Source organism: Macrosteles quadrilineatus, unplaced genomic scaffold (genome assembly GCF_028750875.1).
Source record: "Macrosteles quadrilineatus isolate MER2022 unplaced genomic scaffold, UCM_ALF_1.0 Scaffold_1__1_contigs__length_201487025, whole genome shotgun sequence".
Lineage (NCBI taxonomy): Eukaryota > Metazoa > Arthropoda > Insecta > Hemiptera > Cicadellidae > Macrosteles > Macrosteles quadrilineatus.
In genome coordinates this window covers 25,986,652-26,003,662 of record NW_026542594.1, presented here as the reverse complement: position 1 = coordinate 26,003,662, position 17,011 = coordinate 25,986,652, and the positions used below count along the sequence as shown (strand labels likewise).

At 35.2% G+C, this 17,011-nt stretch overlaps 1 protein-coding gene across 2 annotated transcripts in view; it reads left to right on the top strand.

Moving 5' to 3' along the window:
- LOC129005449 (protein HID1) overlaps window positions 1-17,011 on the top strand; it is an 84,923-nt gene that overhangs the window by 43,357 nt on the left and 24,555 nt on the right. For both annotated transcript variants that reach the window (XM_054434346.1, XM_054434340.1), the window contains exons 8-11: window positions 8,107-8,197; window positions 8,686-8,811; window positions 8,992-9,096; window positions 16,398-16,562. In XM_054434346.1, the coding sequence (XP_054290321.1) occupies window positions 8,107-8,197; window positions 8,686-8,811; window positions 8,992-9,096; window positions 16,398-16,562 (487 nt within the window). The remainder of the gene's footprint in view (window positions 1-8,106; window positions 8,198-8,685; window positions 8,812-8,991; window positions 9,097-16,397; window positions 16,563-17,011) is intronic.

The following is a 17,011-nucleotide window of genomic DNA, read 5'->3' as shown; positions in this document are numbered from 1 at the left end:
GGTTCCAATCTGTCGTGTACTGTTACGACTGATTGGCACCTCTGTGGCAGCCGTCAGCTTGGCACCACGACAGATTGGCACCACCCCTTTCTCCAGGTTCCAATCTGTCGTGTACTGTTACGACTGATTGGCACCTCTAGGAGCGGTGCCAATCTGTCGCGGTGCCAATCTGACGCGGTGCCAATTAGACGCGTACCCTGCTTAATTACAAAATTTTCTATTTCTACCTTTCTTTTATTTCCTACTTCCGAGTTTATTATTTTCCATACAGTTTTAGGAATATTGGATGATTTTTTAATTTTATTTTCAAAAGCAGTTTTCTTTGCTTGCTTAACATTTTTTGGTTCTTTTTTGCTTCTTATAACATTTTTTTTCTCATCTTTTAATGTCTGCGTTACCCAGATATGTGCAATTGTATTCTTTTTTACTACTTTTTTTGGAAACGCTTGATCAAAGTAATATTGTAGAATGTCAACAAATTTATTATACTTGTCATGAACTTGGGCAAAATAAACATCTAGACAAGATTCATGATTAATAAGTTGATTAAATAATAACAAATTTGCTTCTGAAAAATTACGGCATTCTTGAAAAGTGTACTTGTTTGATTTAGGAAGTTCAGCAGAACAGGCAAATTCCAACATCTGACCATCATGATCAGAGAGAAGTGTGACAACACCAGTAACTGACATGAGATTAACGTGTGATTTCTTAACTAATATATTATCTATAGCTGATTCTGTTTCAAAACTCACTCTGGTTGGAAAATCAACTAGATATTTCATGGCATGATTTTTTAGCATATTTTCCAACATTAACTTATTTTTTTTTGTCTGGATTTGTGCTTGGTAAAACATTGATATTCAGATCTCCTGCCCAAATTATAAATTTATACTTTTTGTCTAAATAATCTACAAGTGCACTTAATCTATCTAAAAATATATCCACAGAAGAGGAAGGGGACCTATACATTCCCACGACAACAAATTTGAAATTTTGAATCTTATATACTGCAGCACAAAATTCAAATTGTTTTTCCTCCTGCAAATCATCTAACAAGTGGTGAGGAAAAACCACCGGTTGACCCTTCAGCCCACTTTTACTCAAGATCACGACACCTCCATTTTTAAATTTTGTTCTACAAAAGAAAGAATCAACAGTATAATTTTTAATATTTAATCTATCTAGTTCACATTCTTTCATATCAATGTCCGATAAAACTATAACATGAGGTTGTATCTCCTCTAAAGTTATTTGCAAAGGATCAATACCATTTTTTAAGTTCCTAATGTTTTGATGAAATAATTTTAGTTTCCCTTTGTGTTTAACAGAACGACTTATCACGTTACCATTTGCGATTTCTGGAGTAAGTAGTTTAAAGGATCAGCCGGTGTGTCAGTTTTTAAGAAACCATCTAGATTACTAGAATCGCCATCTTTATTACTACTATTTTCACTAACACTAAAGACCCCTTTACTTTCACTGCTCTGCTTTTTCACTACACTCACAACACCAACACCAGAGGGAGGAATACTTTGTGCAATCTGCTGATGTGTAGATGTTGCTGGCAGGCTCCTCTCCGATTCATTTGGGGCGATCTCTTCAACATCTGATAGCAAACGGTGAAGAACTGGTTCCTCAATTTGGGGCAGGACTTGAAAGACAGTTGGCTCAAAATTTTCTTCCAGATTTGTTGTTGGACAACATAACAGCCTGTCTTGATCTTCAGAGGTAGCCATATGTGCAGTATATGAAGATGTTGTTTTGTCCGGGGTCTGAGTGGGGTTGTCAGTATTCTTCATGATTGAGATTTGATGCTTTGATGAAGAAGGTGCTGGAAGTGTTGGAAAATCTGTTACTGATGTTATTAAGGGTGCTGTTCTTTGCTGATTATGCTGGTCTGAAATTGCCCTTTCTAAACGATCTACAAGCTCCAGGTGACTAAAACCGTTGTTAAAAACTCTTTTTGAATTTTCCTTGCAAATGACAATCTTAACCAAAGCCCCAGTTTCCTGTTGAAATTTGATCAGATTTGTCATAAAATGCTCCGGGGAATCTTGATCTCGGACGCAGCCCATGGGTGAGCAGATTAGTTGGCAGAACTGCTTTTGTTTAAAGTCTTTTATTAGACTTGCAAAGGCCAGATCATAGTCTGTTAAGCTTGGTTTAAGATAATACTTTGGTTTCGTTACTAAGCCATACACTCCCGGTCCATTTTTAGGTTGCTGATAGGATAGGTGGCTATCTAATAGGTTTGAGTGTAACGGCCTGCCAAACCTTTTCCTGAAACTTACTGCCACTCCGGCACTCATGTTTCTGTCATCATTGAGGTCTGCAGATATACAGTGAGCGAATGCTGTGCGCTTATCATTAGAGTGATATTTGAAGATGTCCATTATGTTGTGAACCATTATTTTAATTTTATTTTCTTTATCATTATATTCCCTTCCCTGCATCTTTTTTGTGTTCATCTTCGGTATGTTTTCAGGGCATTTTCCTTCTGCCAATGTTTTTGTCAATGTCTTGAGTATTTCTTTAGCAAATTTCTTTTTTCCTCTTGAATTAAAATGTAAACCATGCATTGTGTAATGAGATCTTTGAAAATTATTGATATCTAAAAGATAAACATTGTTACATCGTACCGCTAATTCCTCAATGTAGTTATTTATTTTCAATATTTCTAAGTGAATATGCTTGTTCCACTCAACATCAAATCTATCTGGTATAGTTGATATAATTATAGTTTTATTTTTATTTTTCTGGAGTGCAATTAGTTTGGATTCCAACTCCATGTACAGTTTATCTATATTTCCATTCAGGGAGTCGTTAGACCCACCAAGTATTACCACATACTTATTTCTCGCTTGAGCAGCTGTGTCCAACACTTGCAGCAGTCCCGCGTTCGGCATAACCATACTCTCTGATGCCATAACACTCCCATCACTCATCATGTTAACTTTCTCAGAAATCCCTCTTCCTTGGCTGTCAGATATTATTGAGAGTTTTTTAATGATATTAACCCCCGACACCTTCTTAGGTGTGTGGAGCTTTCTTCTGCAGGAATTCGCCAACTTGTTAGGAAGAGTGGTTGTCATCGGTTCTTTTGCAACAGCAGGTAACACCAACAAAGATGTATTAGTGGAGGCAGAACCATCATGAGTTTTTTCATTGTTTTCCAGGATAGCAAACTTGTTTTTACATGGGATCGGGATGTCAAGCTGTGAGGCTTGCAGTTTTGGGGCCCCATCCTTTACGACTGTCCATTCATCATCATCAGACTTTTTCTCTTTTGATTTTGGTTCCTGGTTTGATTAAGAGTTTATAGGATCCTTATTTACAAAAGACTTAGAGGGTGTTATTGAAGACTTAGCTGTCTCGTTAGCTTTATTTCTATCCACCAGAAACCATTCTTCAAAAGATGACAGCTGGGGAAAGCGGAAATAGTTCAAAATATATTTTGCATTTACAAGCACATTAAGCCCACACTCATTGGAGTTGCGTTGTTGTTGACAGGGCATTTCAACAACTGGTCCGATTCCAAGATTTGAAGATACAACTATTGCAGATTTGTTATTACAGTTACCTAATGAGTCAAAGTGGTATGACTTCTTTGAAGCACGGTCACAAAATAGGAGGCTCCAATGTGAACCAGAGCTCATTTTACAAGGGTCCATAGAGTCATTGATGCAACAGAAAATATATTTGCATTGATCAGAATTCAGGAAGGGAAAATCTTCTAGGGCTGTTTTGTTGGTTCTGAATTTAAGCATGTGAGTTTCAGGAGGGCCAAGAAAAATTATGTCATTTCGAGTTCTGGAAGCACTCTCAGACATTGAATCGAAATAAACTGAAAGGACACAGTCATCAGCCCACTTGTCTTTACGCCAAGACTTTTCTCTGTTAATTAACATGGTCACATTTGAGTGACTTAGAGACAGCTGGTCTTTTAGGCTAGACAAGATCGTTTGTAGCTTGTTGTTTTCTGATTCCAGGACTCGCTTGGCTTCTTGTTCAGATTGCAATGTTGTCAAGAAATCACTATTGGCTCTTTCAATTTGACTTTCAGGATCCAAGATTTGAGGGGCTGTCAGCAGTTCACATTGCACAGAACAATCTATCATCTTATGTATGTAGTCGGGAACAGGGAAAATTTCCTCTGTGAATCGCATTAGACGAGTATCCGATTCAATGGAATGGTCAAGTACACATTTCAGTTGTCCTTCCAGAGTCCTATTATGTTCTTTTAGTTGCCTGTTTTCCTCTTCTAATTCTAATAAAGAGGGTGGAATTGATTCTTTAGATTCAGAAGATAAGCTGTCAAAAAGCTCTGAGGTAGAAATAGGTTCTGTAGGAATTAGTTATAGGTGTAGATGCAAAGAGGTCCACATTATTTTCGTTTGTGTCTATTGACTGTATAGGTGATTCACGATTTGAGGCCTTAGGTGATTGTAATGACCTCATAGTAACTGGATGAGGTCCAGTGTGTTTACTATTAGTTACAGTTAAAGTGGATTTATTTGCATCCGTTTTAACTACGGCGTTACAGTTCCTACCAAGGCATCTCCATGTTATTTCGCCACTTTTAGCCACATAATTCTGTCTAAATTTATGATTATTAAAAACAATATTAGGCTTGCCATTTTTTGTCTGCTCTATTTGAAAATCCATAGGCCTATTAAAGGTTAAATTACCTTATGCTTTTTGCTTTACAGTAATAGCTTTACTGTAAAACTGTAATTATCCTTGTTTTGAAGTTAGCAATACTGAGTGTTAATAACAATAAGCTATAACCATTGTTGTCAGTTTGTATAGTCCAGCTCAGATAACAGATATGAACTTTGTGGTCTGTAGTTGCCACAACTGATAAGATGTAGTTGCCTGAAGATCAGTTTGTTTTTATTGTTTTCCAGGAAATTACTACTCTAACCAAACTGTATATTTTTTATTTTCCTTGAGCTTTTTTATGAGTAAAATAAAATCACTTGAAGTTTTCAATTTGTTTATTTGTGAGTAAAAGTCTTTTATTTTACTTTAGCTTTCTTGGTGATGTGTGATTAATGATATTATATACAGTTAAAATTAGGCTAGAAAAACATGTGCCTCTCTACATACTGGAAAGTGAGTACTTTAATTAGTAAATATCAAACTACTTTAAAAATAAAGTGTAAGATTGATTATTCAGTAACTAGAATAGTACTTCACCAATGTTTTTACTGCATGCAAGTACAATTTAACTTTGTAGGGCCTAATTCACTAAATACTTTAAAATGTTGAATCCATATCACTGAAACATGTACCATCACAAACCTGTTGTTATGATTTTTTTTGTTTTTTTTTTATTTTTTTTATATTTTTTTTACTTTATTTTTTTTTTTTTTTTTGCAGTATATATAGATTTTCCTTTTTTTCTATTTTTCGGTTTGGAACTATTGTGGCAGCTTTTCGTTTACAGTGCAAACCATTAAACACATTCTTTTATTATACCTTAACCCTCCGAGTGTCCATAGTTTAGGCCTTAATGTCCGCCTATTTTTGGCGCATTTGCAAGGTTTTATTAAAACAGATCTGAGAAGCTTAAAACAATGTTAATTCTACTGTTCTATATACCATTTTGTTTGGAAAATCATGGGCTTCAATATTATACATAAAACATAAGACACATTTGTTTCAAAAAAATTTTTAGGTAAAAGAAATATTTTGGAAAATTAAAAAAAAAAAATAAGTTCGCGCTCAATGAAATTGTATAAATTATAAGCCTATAAATATTTGAAAATAGCCACTTTGTTCTAAATTTTATGAGGATTACAAATATACAATAATATAAGGAAGTAGATTTGCAAATAAATAAGTTATGGGCAAAAAACAGATTTCAGTACATAGCGTTTAGCTAAGAATGCATAGCCTAACCATAGCTAGCAATCTGGCTGATAATTTACATCAATATCACTACCTACTTCTTCAGGATCATCAACCAGCCCTTCAAAATCACTAAAATCTTCTTATAATGCACCACGTATATCATTACTTTTGATTTTTAACACTAAAACAATGATAAACGTAATAAAACACATCAGTCATCGGTCCGAGGGTAACCTAGTTGCTTACAAATACGCACGTCAGCTGTCTGCTACAATTACGATCGGCTCGGAGAACATAAAGCGCTTAGAGACAGACCTCTGGAGAAAGCGTAGAATATAACGAAAAGAACGATACCTAACTCGATCCAGTTCAATCCGATTCAGTCAGTCATAGAGCCTTCGCCGTAAACGATGTTCGTGCGTCGAAAAATCGACGCGTGACACTTCACAAAGTGTGTCGCGCGTCGATTTTTTGACGAGTGACGCTCGGAGGGTTAAAATCCATCATTGATTTTGTATCGTAGGTAGGCCAAGCCTAAATAAGTATTGACAGTATGAGTTAACAAAAACGTACTATTATAAAGTTAAGTAATACAGTTAAATTTTGTTTCTAAATTAAATGGTAGGAGTGAAACCATTTGGCATTTTCAAAGAACCTATGTGTCTCTTTTGCATACTGACCCGTTGCAAGGCACGGGTATAGCTGCTAGCAAATACGAAATAGTAGTGCTGATTTGCAGTAGTAGTTCAATAAAATAACAAGCGACCGGCTGACCGGCACTACTAATTGTGACCAACGGGATTGATTTATTTAGTATCTTATATGCATTAGAGTTAATCATGTACTACCACAAAGTCTTCTTTCTACATCAATTACAATTCCATAATACCCCCACTGCAGCAAACCTGCAGCCAACGCAAATTTCCATTTGTGTGACTTTATTTTCTATTAAATCTAATTCAATAACATTAGTTTTAACGAGTACCTAGGTTTGCTGCCTACAGGGAGGGTAACGAAGTGTGATTTTTAGAAGAATATTACTGTATTAGCTTAGTATGAAATAAATAAATTTGCCAAGTTTAAAAAAATCTATTCATAAACGAGCAATATTTCAACAGTTTACTTATCCGACTAATATTATAGCCTAAGTAAGAAAGTTTGGACATATGGATGTATGGATGGATGGATGGATGGATGGATGGATGTTTGTGACAAGTAAACGCGAAGAATACTAAACCGACAAGGTTGAAATTTGGTATGACGATAGCTGACATTCCCGATTAACATATTGACATATTCTTACCTCAAAAATCCTTTCAGGCTCCGCCCCAGTGGCTCTGGCCATAGAGTGTCTCATGTTAACCTTATGAGTATTCATATTTAAAGAAATTTTTCAGCCTTTTCAACTGCACAAGTTGGTTCTATGATATTAAATAGCATTAAAAAGTTATAAGGCTTACCAATAGGGTGCAGCACTATTATGTTTTTTGAATTTATGACCACAGCTAATTTGAACCAACTAGCAACAAAAAGTTGTGGTACACAATGAGAACTTTACTTTTTTCCATGGTTTAGGTGCAGTGGTAGAACATTAGGGCTATGGTAGATGTGTGTTACACTATAGGATACCGTATAAATTAAAAGACCAAATTGTCTTAAACCGCGTCTTCTCCCACAACTGCAATAAACATTTATACTTATATGCAAACCCCGTACGAAGGACGGGTGCTCTGCTAGTTTGTTATAACTAACAGCTGGTTGAATAAAAAATATTTTATAGATTTATGAGGTTAGTTTATTTACTCTGAGATTTTGTCATTGATTATAGGAAATAAGCAAGATTCTGTAACCATTGCTGTATACGAATCGAAGCTCACGAATCTTTAAAAGAAAGCTTATGAAAATTATTTTACTATTTGACTTTTTGAGGAAAGGTTGGGGAAATAACAATGATCATATGTTTTAACTCATCTTGGTAGCTTTTTCTTTACTATCAATTTTGAACTGCTTAAACTATGCCTGAATTAGTAATAGACACACTATATATAGTTTTAATGGACTACTCGATTCCCGTACGTAGGACGGGCCAACAGCTTGTTTTTATTTACTTTAGGAAGTTCCAGAATAATTTGAATGCATGGCACGGTTGTGTTCAGTTTCATCTAGACTTAAGATTACTACGTTATATGTTATATCTATAAACAATGTCTGATTATAACTACAGTAATGACCTATGTTTTATTGCAGAAGTTCCTGTACTATGTGCTGAAGAGCAGTGATGTTCTAGATATCCTTGTCCCAATATTGTTCCATCTCAACGACTCCAGGGCTGACCAGTGTGAGTGTTCCTTTGAGTAATGGGTTTTAAATTTTAAAATATAAATTTGTTGCATTTCATATTAAAACATATTTATTGTAAACGGCATATTTGTAAAATATTTGATATTTTGCAGTTTGTAAATGTATGTTTCGACACAAACATGTCCTAAGCATGACGTGTCAGACAAAAAAAATATATAAAAAAGAAAATCAAGGCACTTATTCCTGCAAAAATCAGCAAAGTGTTTTCTCGGATGATTATGTAGTGTGAAATGAACAATAGTTTATTATGTATCTGAGTAATAGTATTGCAATAGTATTTGTCTAGGCTATTTGAGTGGGGACTTCTGTTTTAGTGGCATTGTTTCAAACCATACACATACCTATATTTTCAATCAGAGTTATTTAAGTTTGTATGATAACAGTATCTTTGTTTCTTAAAATTAGAAAAAAATTCAGTTGATACATTTTACATTTTTTCAATTAAGTGTAAATGTTTGTTAACAGCTCGAGTCGGACTGATGCACATAGGAGTGTTTATTCTTCTTCTTCTAAGTGGTGAAAGAAACTTTGGCGTTCGTCTCAATAAACCTTACACTGCCACCATCCCCATGGATATTCCTGTTTTCACAGGTTAGTGTTTTTGTGTTGGAGTTACACTATTTATAATTCAGTCCATTCCTGTATAACAAAATCAACTTACTGCCAAAATTGTTAGTCAAAAAGCACTCTTATTCCATTTTACTTGATTTTGGCATAGTCATAATTAGCTTAGCCTATTCCTATTGTAATATTTGTTTCACATTTTTCTAGGTACTCATGCAGATTTACTAATCACAGTATTTCATAAAATCATTACAACGGGCCATCAAAGGCTGCAGCCCCTGTTTGACTGCTTGCTCACCATCCTTGTAAATGGTGAGTTGACTCGTACATGGTAAACAGACTGCAAGTGACAAAAATATGGCTTGTCAAAGCTGTACTTTTTTATGGCATATATACCGGGTGTCCGAAAAATAACTCCCTAGTTTTGATAAACGATTGTTTATTGTAGAGAATACATATTCTTATATCTAATACATGAAATTAAAGAGGGTTTACTCAAGTTTATTTTGACATTAGTACACCTCGATATGTGACCCATTTGTAGCTCTACAGATATCTAACCGGTATTCAATCTCTCTCCAAGTGTTAGTTAACATATCAGGTGTCACTGATTCTACTGCAGCTACGATTCTTTGACGAAGATGGTCAATGTCACGTATCTTTTCTGAATAAACCCAAACGAGCGTTTAAGGCCGAGCGCACACGTTTTTTGTAATGGGGCGGCGCACCGTCTTGCTGGAATATTACTAGTCCTTTTTCCGCCTCGATGTCATCCACCTGTGGAAACACGTACAGTTCAAGCATTTCACAGTAGATATCGCCATTTATAGTGTTTTCACAAAAAATAAAAGGTCCAACAATTCGATCGTTCATTAAACCGCACCACACATTAACCTTAGGCGAGTCTCGTTGGTGTTGAACAATTTCTCGTGGCTTCTCAGACCCCCAAATTCGGCAGTTGTGGCGATTTACAACCCCGCTAACATGGAACGTTGACTCATCAGTGAACAAAACATTGTTCAGGTAGTTTGGATTCTCATCAATTCTGTTGAGAATGTCCACAGCAAAATCTAACCTTAAGCGTTTATCATTTGGTTTTATTTCGTGGACCAGTTGGATTTTGTACGCATGTAATTTCAGTCTTTTACGTACCACGTCGTAGACAGTAGATCTTGGTAATCCCAATTGTAGACTACGGCGCATTAGTGACGTCTTAGGGCTGCGTTGGCATGAGGCTCTGATTCTCTCTACATTCTCCGCTGAAACAGATGGCCTACCCGGTCGTTTTCCTTTTAAAACACTTCCCGTCTCCTTAAATTGTTTTAACCAACTGCGAATTGATTTCAAATCAGGTGCACTGCCACCATACTCACTTCTGAAGTTACGTTGCACAGTAGTAACAGATTTTGTTTCCACTAACCAAATTACGCACTGTGTGCTTTCTGCTGTGGAGTAGCCATTGCACTGACTGACAGTCAGACAGTCGAGTCTAGCGCTCGGCGCGGCGGCGCAGCGCGTGGTGTAACTACACGCTCAAGGTCAAACAGGTGTGCCAACCTTAATACCAACGTACGAAACTAAAACTTAAGAGCATACTCAACAGGCCCAAAGAATTATTTTTGTCCATTCTAACGAATACTGTCCTCAGAAATTTGATAAAACTAGGGAGTTATTTTTCGGACTCCCGGTATATATATATATGTGTGTGTCCGTTAGCGCGATAACTCAAGCAAAAATGATCCTATTTTGATGAAATTTGGACCTACATGTGGTTTTGAACCTACGTTTATTCGAACTAGTTCGGGAACTAGCATAACCGGACCATGGGAACGGCGGTTTACGGGGTTTTTTATGAGGTTTAATGGGGTTTTACCCATTTTTTACCATAAAAACAAAAAAATTTCCCATATATAGGGAATATTAGCGAATTTCCCATATAGGGAACAAGCTATTACCGTAGTACTCATGGTAAGACCTGGACCCGGGACCGATTTAATTTTTCGTTTTGAGGTCCCTAGAGACCAAAAACACCTTCCGTTTAAATTCATATATATATATATGTTTTGATAGCTCTGTTCACTTTTTAGGGCTACTTTTTCAATTAATAAACAAAATAATAAAAACCAGAGTACCCTGAAATTCATTTTTATTTAAACTGATACGTATTTCCGCACTAAAGCCATGATCACAGTATGAGCTATATAAAAGTATGTAAACAAATAAATATATATATGAATTTCCTTTCCGGGTGTATATGTGTCCGTTAGCGCGATAACTCGAGCAAAAATTATCTGATTTTGATGAAATTTGGTACAAACGTGTAAACCTACGTTTATTCAAACGAGTTCACGAACCAGCATAATCGGACTATGGGAACAGGGGTTTATGTGGGGTTTTATGGGGTAAAAGTGGGGTTTTCTCATTTTTCACCCTAAAAACAAATATTTTTGCAATTTCTTTTTAAACCGTTTTATAGAGCTTAAAAAAAGAAATAATTTAGTATATTTAAGCGCTCTTGTATGCCTAACGGTCACGGAGAAAATTCAAAACTAGTGTAATTTAAAATTCCCATGTTATTCTTGATGTGTTTAACTGATGTACTGACTTTAGACCATATGTGTATGTGAATTAATGATCACCTGTTATTTTGCATTTGTTTTGTTTGTATCAGTTTTTCTGTTTACATAAAAGTATGAGTTTGATTCAACTGAACTAATTTACTTATTATTTGAAAATATAACATTGGCGACGAGAAAAACGAAGAATGGATGGACAAGAGTTAAATAATCTAAAGAAAGCACGAGCAGTAGTAAAAGGACAGTTGAAGAAGGCAGAAAGATTCCAGTCTCAAGGTAGTCTTACAGTGACTGAGGTGTAAACTCAAAAACTCAAAGCAATTGCTGACCAGTGGGAACGTTACAAAAGTATTCAGGACCAAATTGATACATTAACCGATGAAGAAAACTTGCACCATGAAATAGAATGTAGATGTAATGTCGAGGATAAGTATTTAAATCTTACAACAAAACTTCAAGAGTTGATTAAGAATGAATGTTCCAACACTAGGTCTACACCACTTCACCCAATCAGCAATCCATCTGAGGCGACACATAGTTCAATTCCCGGGTCCTCATTGTCGGGTAGTATAAATTTTACACCTTTTCACCCGGAGGAAACGGTTACAAATTTCATAAAGAGACTTGAAATATTCCTACACCTTAAAAATCTAAGTACAGATGATAATGCTAAAGTTTACATGCTACTACACGCTCTTACACCCCAGTTACACCAACAACTTTATGATTTATGTGCACCTGAAAACCCACTTACAAAAGACTACAGTGAGTTGGTTCAGATACTAAAGGATTTTGTAGAACCACAGCCAAGTCAATGGGCTTTACAACACAAGTTTATTTCACGTACTCAACAAGAACATGAATCCATAAATGAATTCTCAATAGCATCGGATCATGCTAACGTAGATTTTTTATCTCGGTTCCCAACTGAGCATGCTTCAACTAAAGGCAGGGACAACTGTGACCTTTTTCAACTTAGTCAACTCGATTCTTTTCAAATTAGTAGTTCCACAATTTCTAAGTCAACAGCCCACATCAAAGACCTTCAACCAATACTACATGCACTTGAACAAGGTGAATCAGTGGAAGCTTTTGGGTACCATGACAATGAATTAACACTTCAAGACGGATGTATATTCAAAGGATGTCGAGTTCTAATACCACAATCCCTTCGTCGGAAGGTTCTTGATGAACTTCATATTGGACATTTAGGCATGGAGAAAATGAAATCCCTAGCCAGAAGCTATTGTGCATGGAAGAATATTGATCGAGTCGAGATATAGAACAATTGGCAAAATCGTGCAAACAATGTCGTTTGAAACAAAATGAACCAAGAAAGGAACAAAATCATCCATGGCTAGCTCCCCAGGGACCATGGGAAAGGTTGCATATAGACTTTGCTGGTCCAATGCAAGGACAGTGGTACTTTATTATTGTGGACGCCTTTACTAAGTGGATTGAGGTTATACCTACTAAGAATACTTCTACAGAATTTTGCACAAGAGAACTTAGAACACTATTTGCTAACTTTGGTCTTCCCATGATTTTGGTTTCTGACAATGGAAGTCAATTTACGTCTAGCGTCTTTGAACAGTTCCTATTAGAAAACGGAGTGGTACACAAAACAACTGCTCCTTACCACCCTTCGTCAAACGGGCAGGCTGAGCATTATGTTCAGACTGTGAAGAAGTCCCTAAGAGCAATGGAAGACGAGGGAGGGAGACTAGACGTCAAACTCTTCAGAATGCTTATGCAGTTACGTCAAACCTCAAATTCATCTGGCTGTGATGCATACTCCTTGATGTTTGGCAGGAAGATTCGAACACACATAGCTCTTTTACATCCTACACGTAAACAAGAAAATGAACATGTGAAGCAAGCAACACGATATTTTAAGGAGGGAGACAGAGTACAAGCGAGAAATTATTCAAACTCAAAAGACAAGTGGAGTTTTGGAAGAATATTGCAAAGGGAAAGCAACCTTCTGTATAAAGTACAAATGGACGATGGAACTGTCTGGCGGCGTCATGTTGACCAACTACTCAAATGTGAAATAACGTTACCAAAACATTTCAGAGGGGAGAATTGATGTGTTTAACTGATGTACTGACTTTAGACCATATGTGTATGTGAATTAATGATCACCTGTTATTTTGCATTTTTTTGTTTGTATCAGTTTTTCTGTTTACATAAAAGTATGAGTTTGATTCAACTGAACTAATTTACTTATTATTTGAAAATATAACAATTCTTAAGGAGAAAATGAAAACTGTTGTAGTTTACTTGTTTATGGATATATATTGATAAAATTTGTCAAATTTATTTTTTTTATCCTACACTATTGACGTATGGTCAAAAATTACTTTTTAACTTCCCCGTAGCAGCAAACCTAAGCACTGGTTAAATCTAATGTTATTTAAATTGGGAATAAATATGGCTTATTTATGGAAATATTTTATTAAAAATGTATGAGACAAGTTGAAATTCACTTAGTCTGTAGGTTTGCTGCGGCGGGGGTATCATTAATTTCTCTCTGCTTGAAAACGTTTGTATTAAACGCAAATTTGCACTGTTTCATGTTTTATTTTTCATAATTCTTTCAAGAAATCCTAAAGAACAATATAAAAGTCATTTGGCATTTTCAGCAATAAACATAAGACGCCTTCTGGTAAGATATACTTCACCTATTTAAAAATTCCCTATACAAACTTTTATACATACTCTCAACTCTATCGTAGTCACCCTCTTTTCCTGAACTCCTTCAATCGCCTACATTATTTCATCGTTATCACAAACAAGACTTCAAAGAATTTAAGATGCATGCTAGAAAAATTGCTTATCTAAAGTGTAAAATATTATTTCTGACAGCATGTTTGTCGTATGAATTGACACCTAAAGGACTTCAACCAAAATTCCGAATGGGAGCTCTCCCTCCTGTAGTCCAACAAGATGTAAAAATATGTGCTATGAAAACCAACTTTGAAATAACTAAATTAGTATTACAATCTCACAAAGATTTGGCCAATACACATGGAAAACAGTTGAAAAAACAATATGACACTATGATAGTTTATTTTCCTGACACTCAATTCCTTATGTTTAGAAGCATTAAACTGTGGGCTGAGTCTTCCTACACCTTTTAGAGAGATGTTTAATAATGAAATTAAGCCACCACTGTTTGAACAGAAACCTTGTTTAGCTGATAAATTAATTCTTCAAAAACCTAATGTCAACCAAAAAAACCATGCTCCACCAATGTCAGTAAAACCTACAACTAGTGTTTCCTCATCAATCGAAGCACATATTGAAAATCTTTCAAAGTGCAAACCTACAAAAGAAGAATGTTTAGTTCTGTCCAAAGGTCTAACATTTTCACCGACACCAAGATACACCACATAAATTTAATATCCGACTCTTTAGAATTTGCCCAAAAAATACGGAAAATATATTATTATGAACAAAATTCTACCACTTTAGACAGTAAATTTCCTCCTCCATTATTATTTAAAAAAAAAAAAACAATTCTTGGGAACCTGATCAATTATTGCCTGATCGTGAAATCGAACAATTTATCAATGTAGTAACATCAAATTTATCAGATCCTTCATTTCCCGACAGTTTACCCAAAAATAAAAATCTTACAAATCAAGAGTTTTAAGAAATCAGATCCTTACAGAATAACAAAAATATTGTAATACTTCTTGCTGACAACAAAACAGCATAGTTATTTTAAACAAAACTGATTAGGCTATATTAATGAATGTGAACTGCAAAAATACAAGATTCTTCAACATATAAAGAGCTTGAAGATGACTGCTATATAAAATTCAACGAAGACGTAAAAGAATTAAAAAAAATACAGCAAACCTGCCGACTAAGCGAATTTCCATTTGCCTGGACTGATTTTCAATTAGCCTAATCTATTTAATTAACATTTATGTTTAACGAGTACCTAGGTTAGCTGCTACAGGGAAACTAATAAAGTGTGTTTTTTATTAAAATATCAATAGCTTAGTATGAAATAAGTAAATCTGCCAAGTTTGATCAAAATATATCCATAACCAAGCCAACTACAAAATTTTACAATATTCTCCATAAGAATAACATGGGAATTTGAAATTAACAAGTTTTTGAATTTTCTCCGTAACCAATCATTGTACAAAAACACTTTGATATACTAAATTATTTGTTTTTTTAAGCTCTTTAAAAAGGTCTGGAGAAAAATTGATAAATTTTGTGTTTCAAGGGTAAAAAATGAGAAAAACCCATTTTTACCCCATAAAAACCCGTGTTAAACCCCGTTCCCATGGTCCAATCATGCTGGTTCGCGAACTCATTCAAGTTTATCCCGCCTTACACCTTCAAACCAAATGTTATCAAAATCGGACAAAAGTTACTCAAGTTATCGTCCGGACGGACATATATATATAAATAAAGATTAAACATTAATAAACTTAGTACATTAATAAATTAGGTATATACATATTTAACAAATTGTGTTTTTGGCCTGTGGGGACATCAAAATGAAAAAGTAAATCGGTCCCGGGCCTAGGTCTTACCATGAGACCTACGGTAATAGCTACTTCCCTATAGGAAAATTCGCTAAAAAATGCAGTCCGAATGAAAATTTATCTTTGGTACTCGTTAAAACTAACATTATTTAAATAGATTTTTATTAATCCAAACAGGCAAATGGGAATTCTCTTAGTCTGAATTTTTGCTCCGGTGGGGGTAATGTTTCTTTCAGTGAAATCAATTGTTTGTTCTTAAAGTTTAAACATGGATTAATGTGATTTAATGAATGTTTATATGGTTGGTTTAATTTTTTCCACTTTCCATATCTTTCCACTCTGGCATATTCCATTTCCATCTCGGGATACTTTGAATCCTGTTGAGAACTGCTACCTCCAGATATTCATTATAGCTCAGTGGTAGTCATGCATTAAAAGAATCTTTAATATCAACTAGTTGGCGGGTTTTTTTCTCTTTTACAACTTTTCACCGCAAATAACTGATCAGTGAGTGTTGTCTGTTCAGTGTCTCCATATCTCAAGACTCTCAGCATGGTTGCCAGTACCAAACTGCTACATCTACTCGAGGCCTTCAGTACTCCTTGGTTCCTCTTCTCCTCTCCCACCAACCATCATCTAGTCTTCTTCTTGCTAGAAATATTCAACAACATTATTCAGTATCAGTTTGATGGTGAGTATTAAGTAACCCAAATAAAAAAATGTTAGAGTCAAAATTAATAAAGTAGCCTATAGTTAATTTTGAGTTTAAATATTTTTTTTTAATAGGCATAACCTACAAAAGAGCCATCACTATGGTCGATTATGTAAGACCTTGCAGGATCTTTTTAAAAAATCACCAAACATAACCTCAAAGCTGGGAAACTGTCGTCAGCCGATCAGCTGGTTTTAGCATTATTTGTTTGAGAAACCACACATCTCCAGGACACGTGTGGTTTCTCAAATAAAGGAAACTTCTTGCTACTGGTAAGTGTCATTAGAGACATTGGATTAGTGTGGTTTCTACATAAAACGATGTATTTACATAAGAAGAACACATTTCAGTTAAAAAGTGAAAATGACAAAAAAATGGATATATGTAGTTTCTCAAATAAGTGATTTTTAAAACAGCAGCTTTTAAGG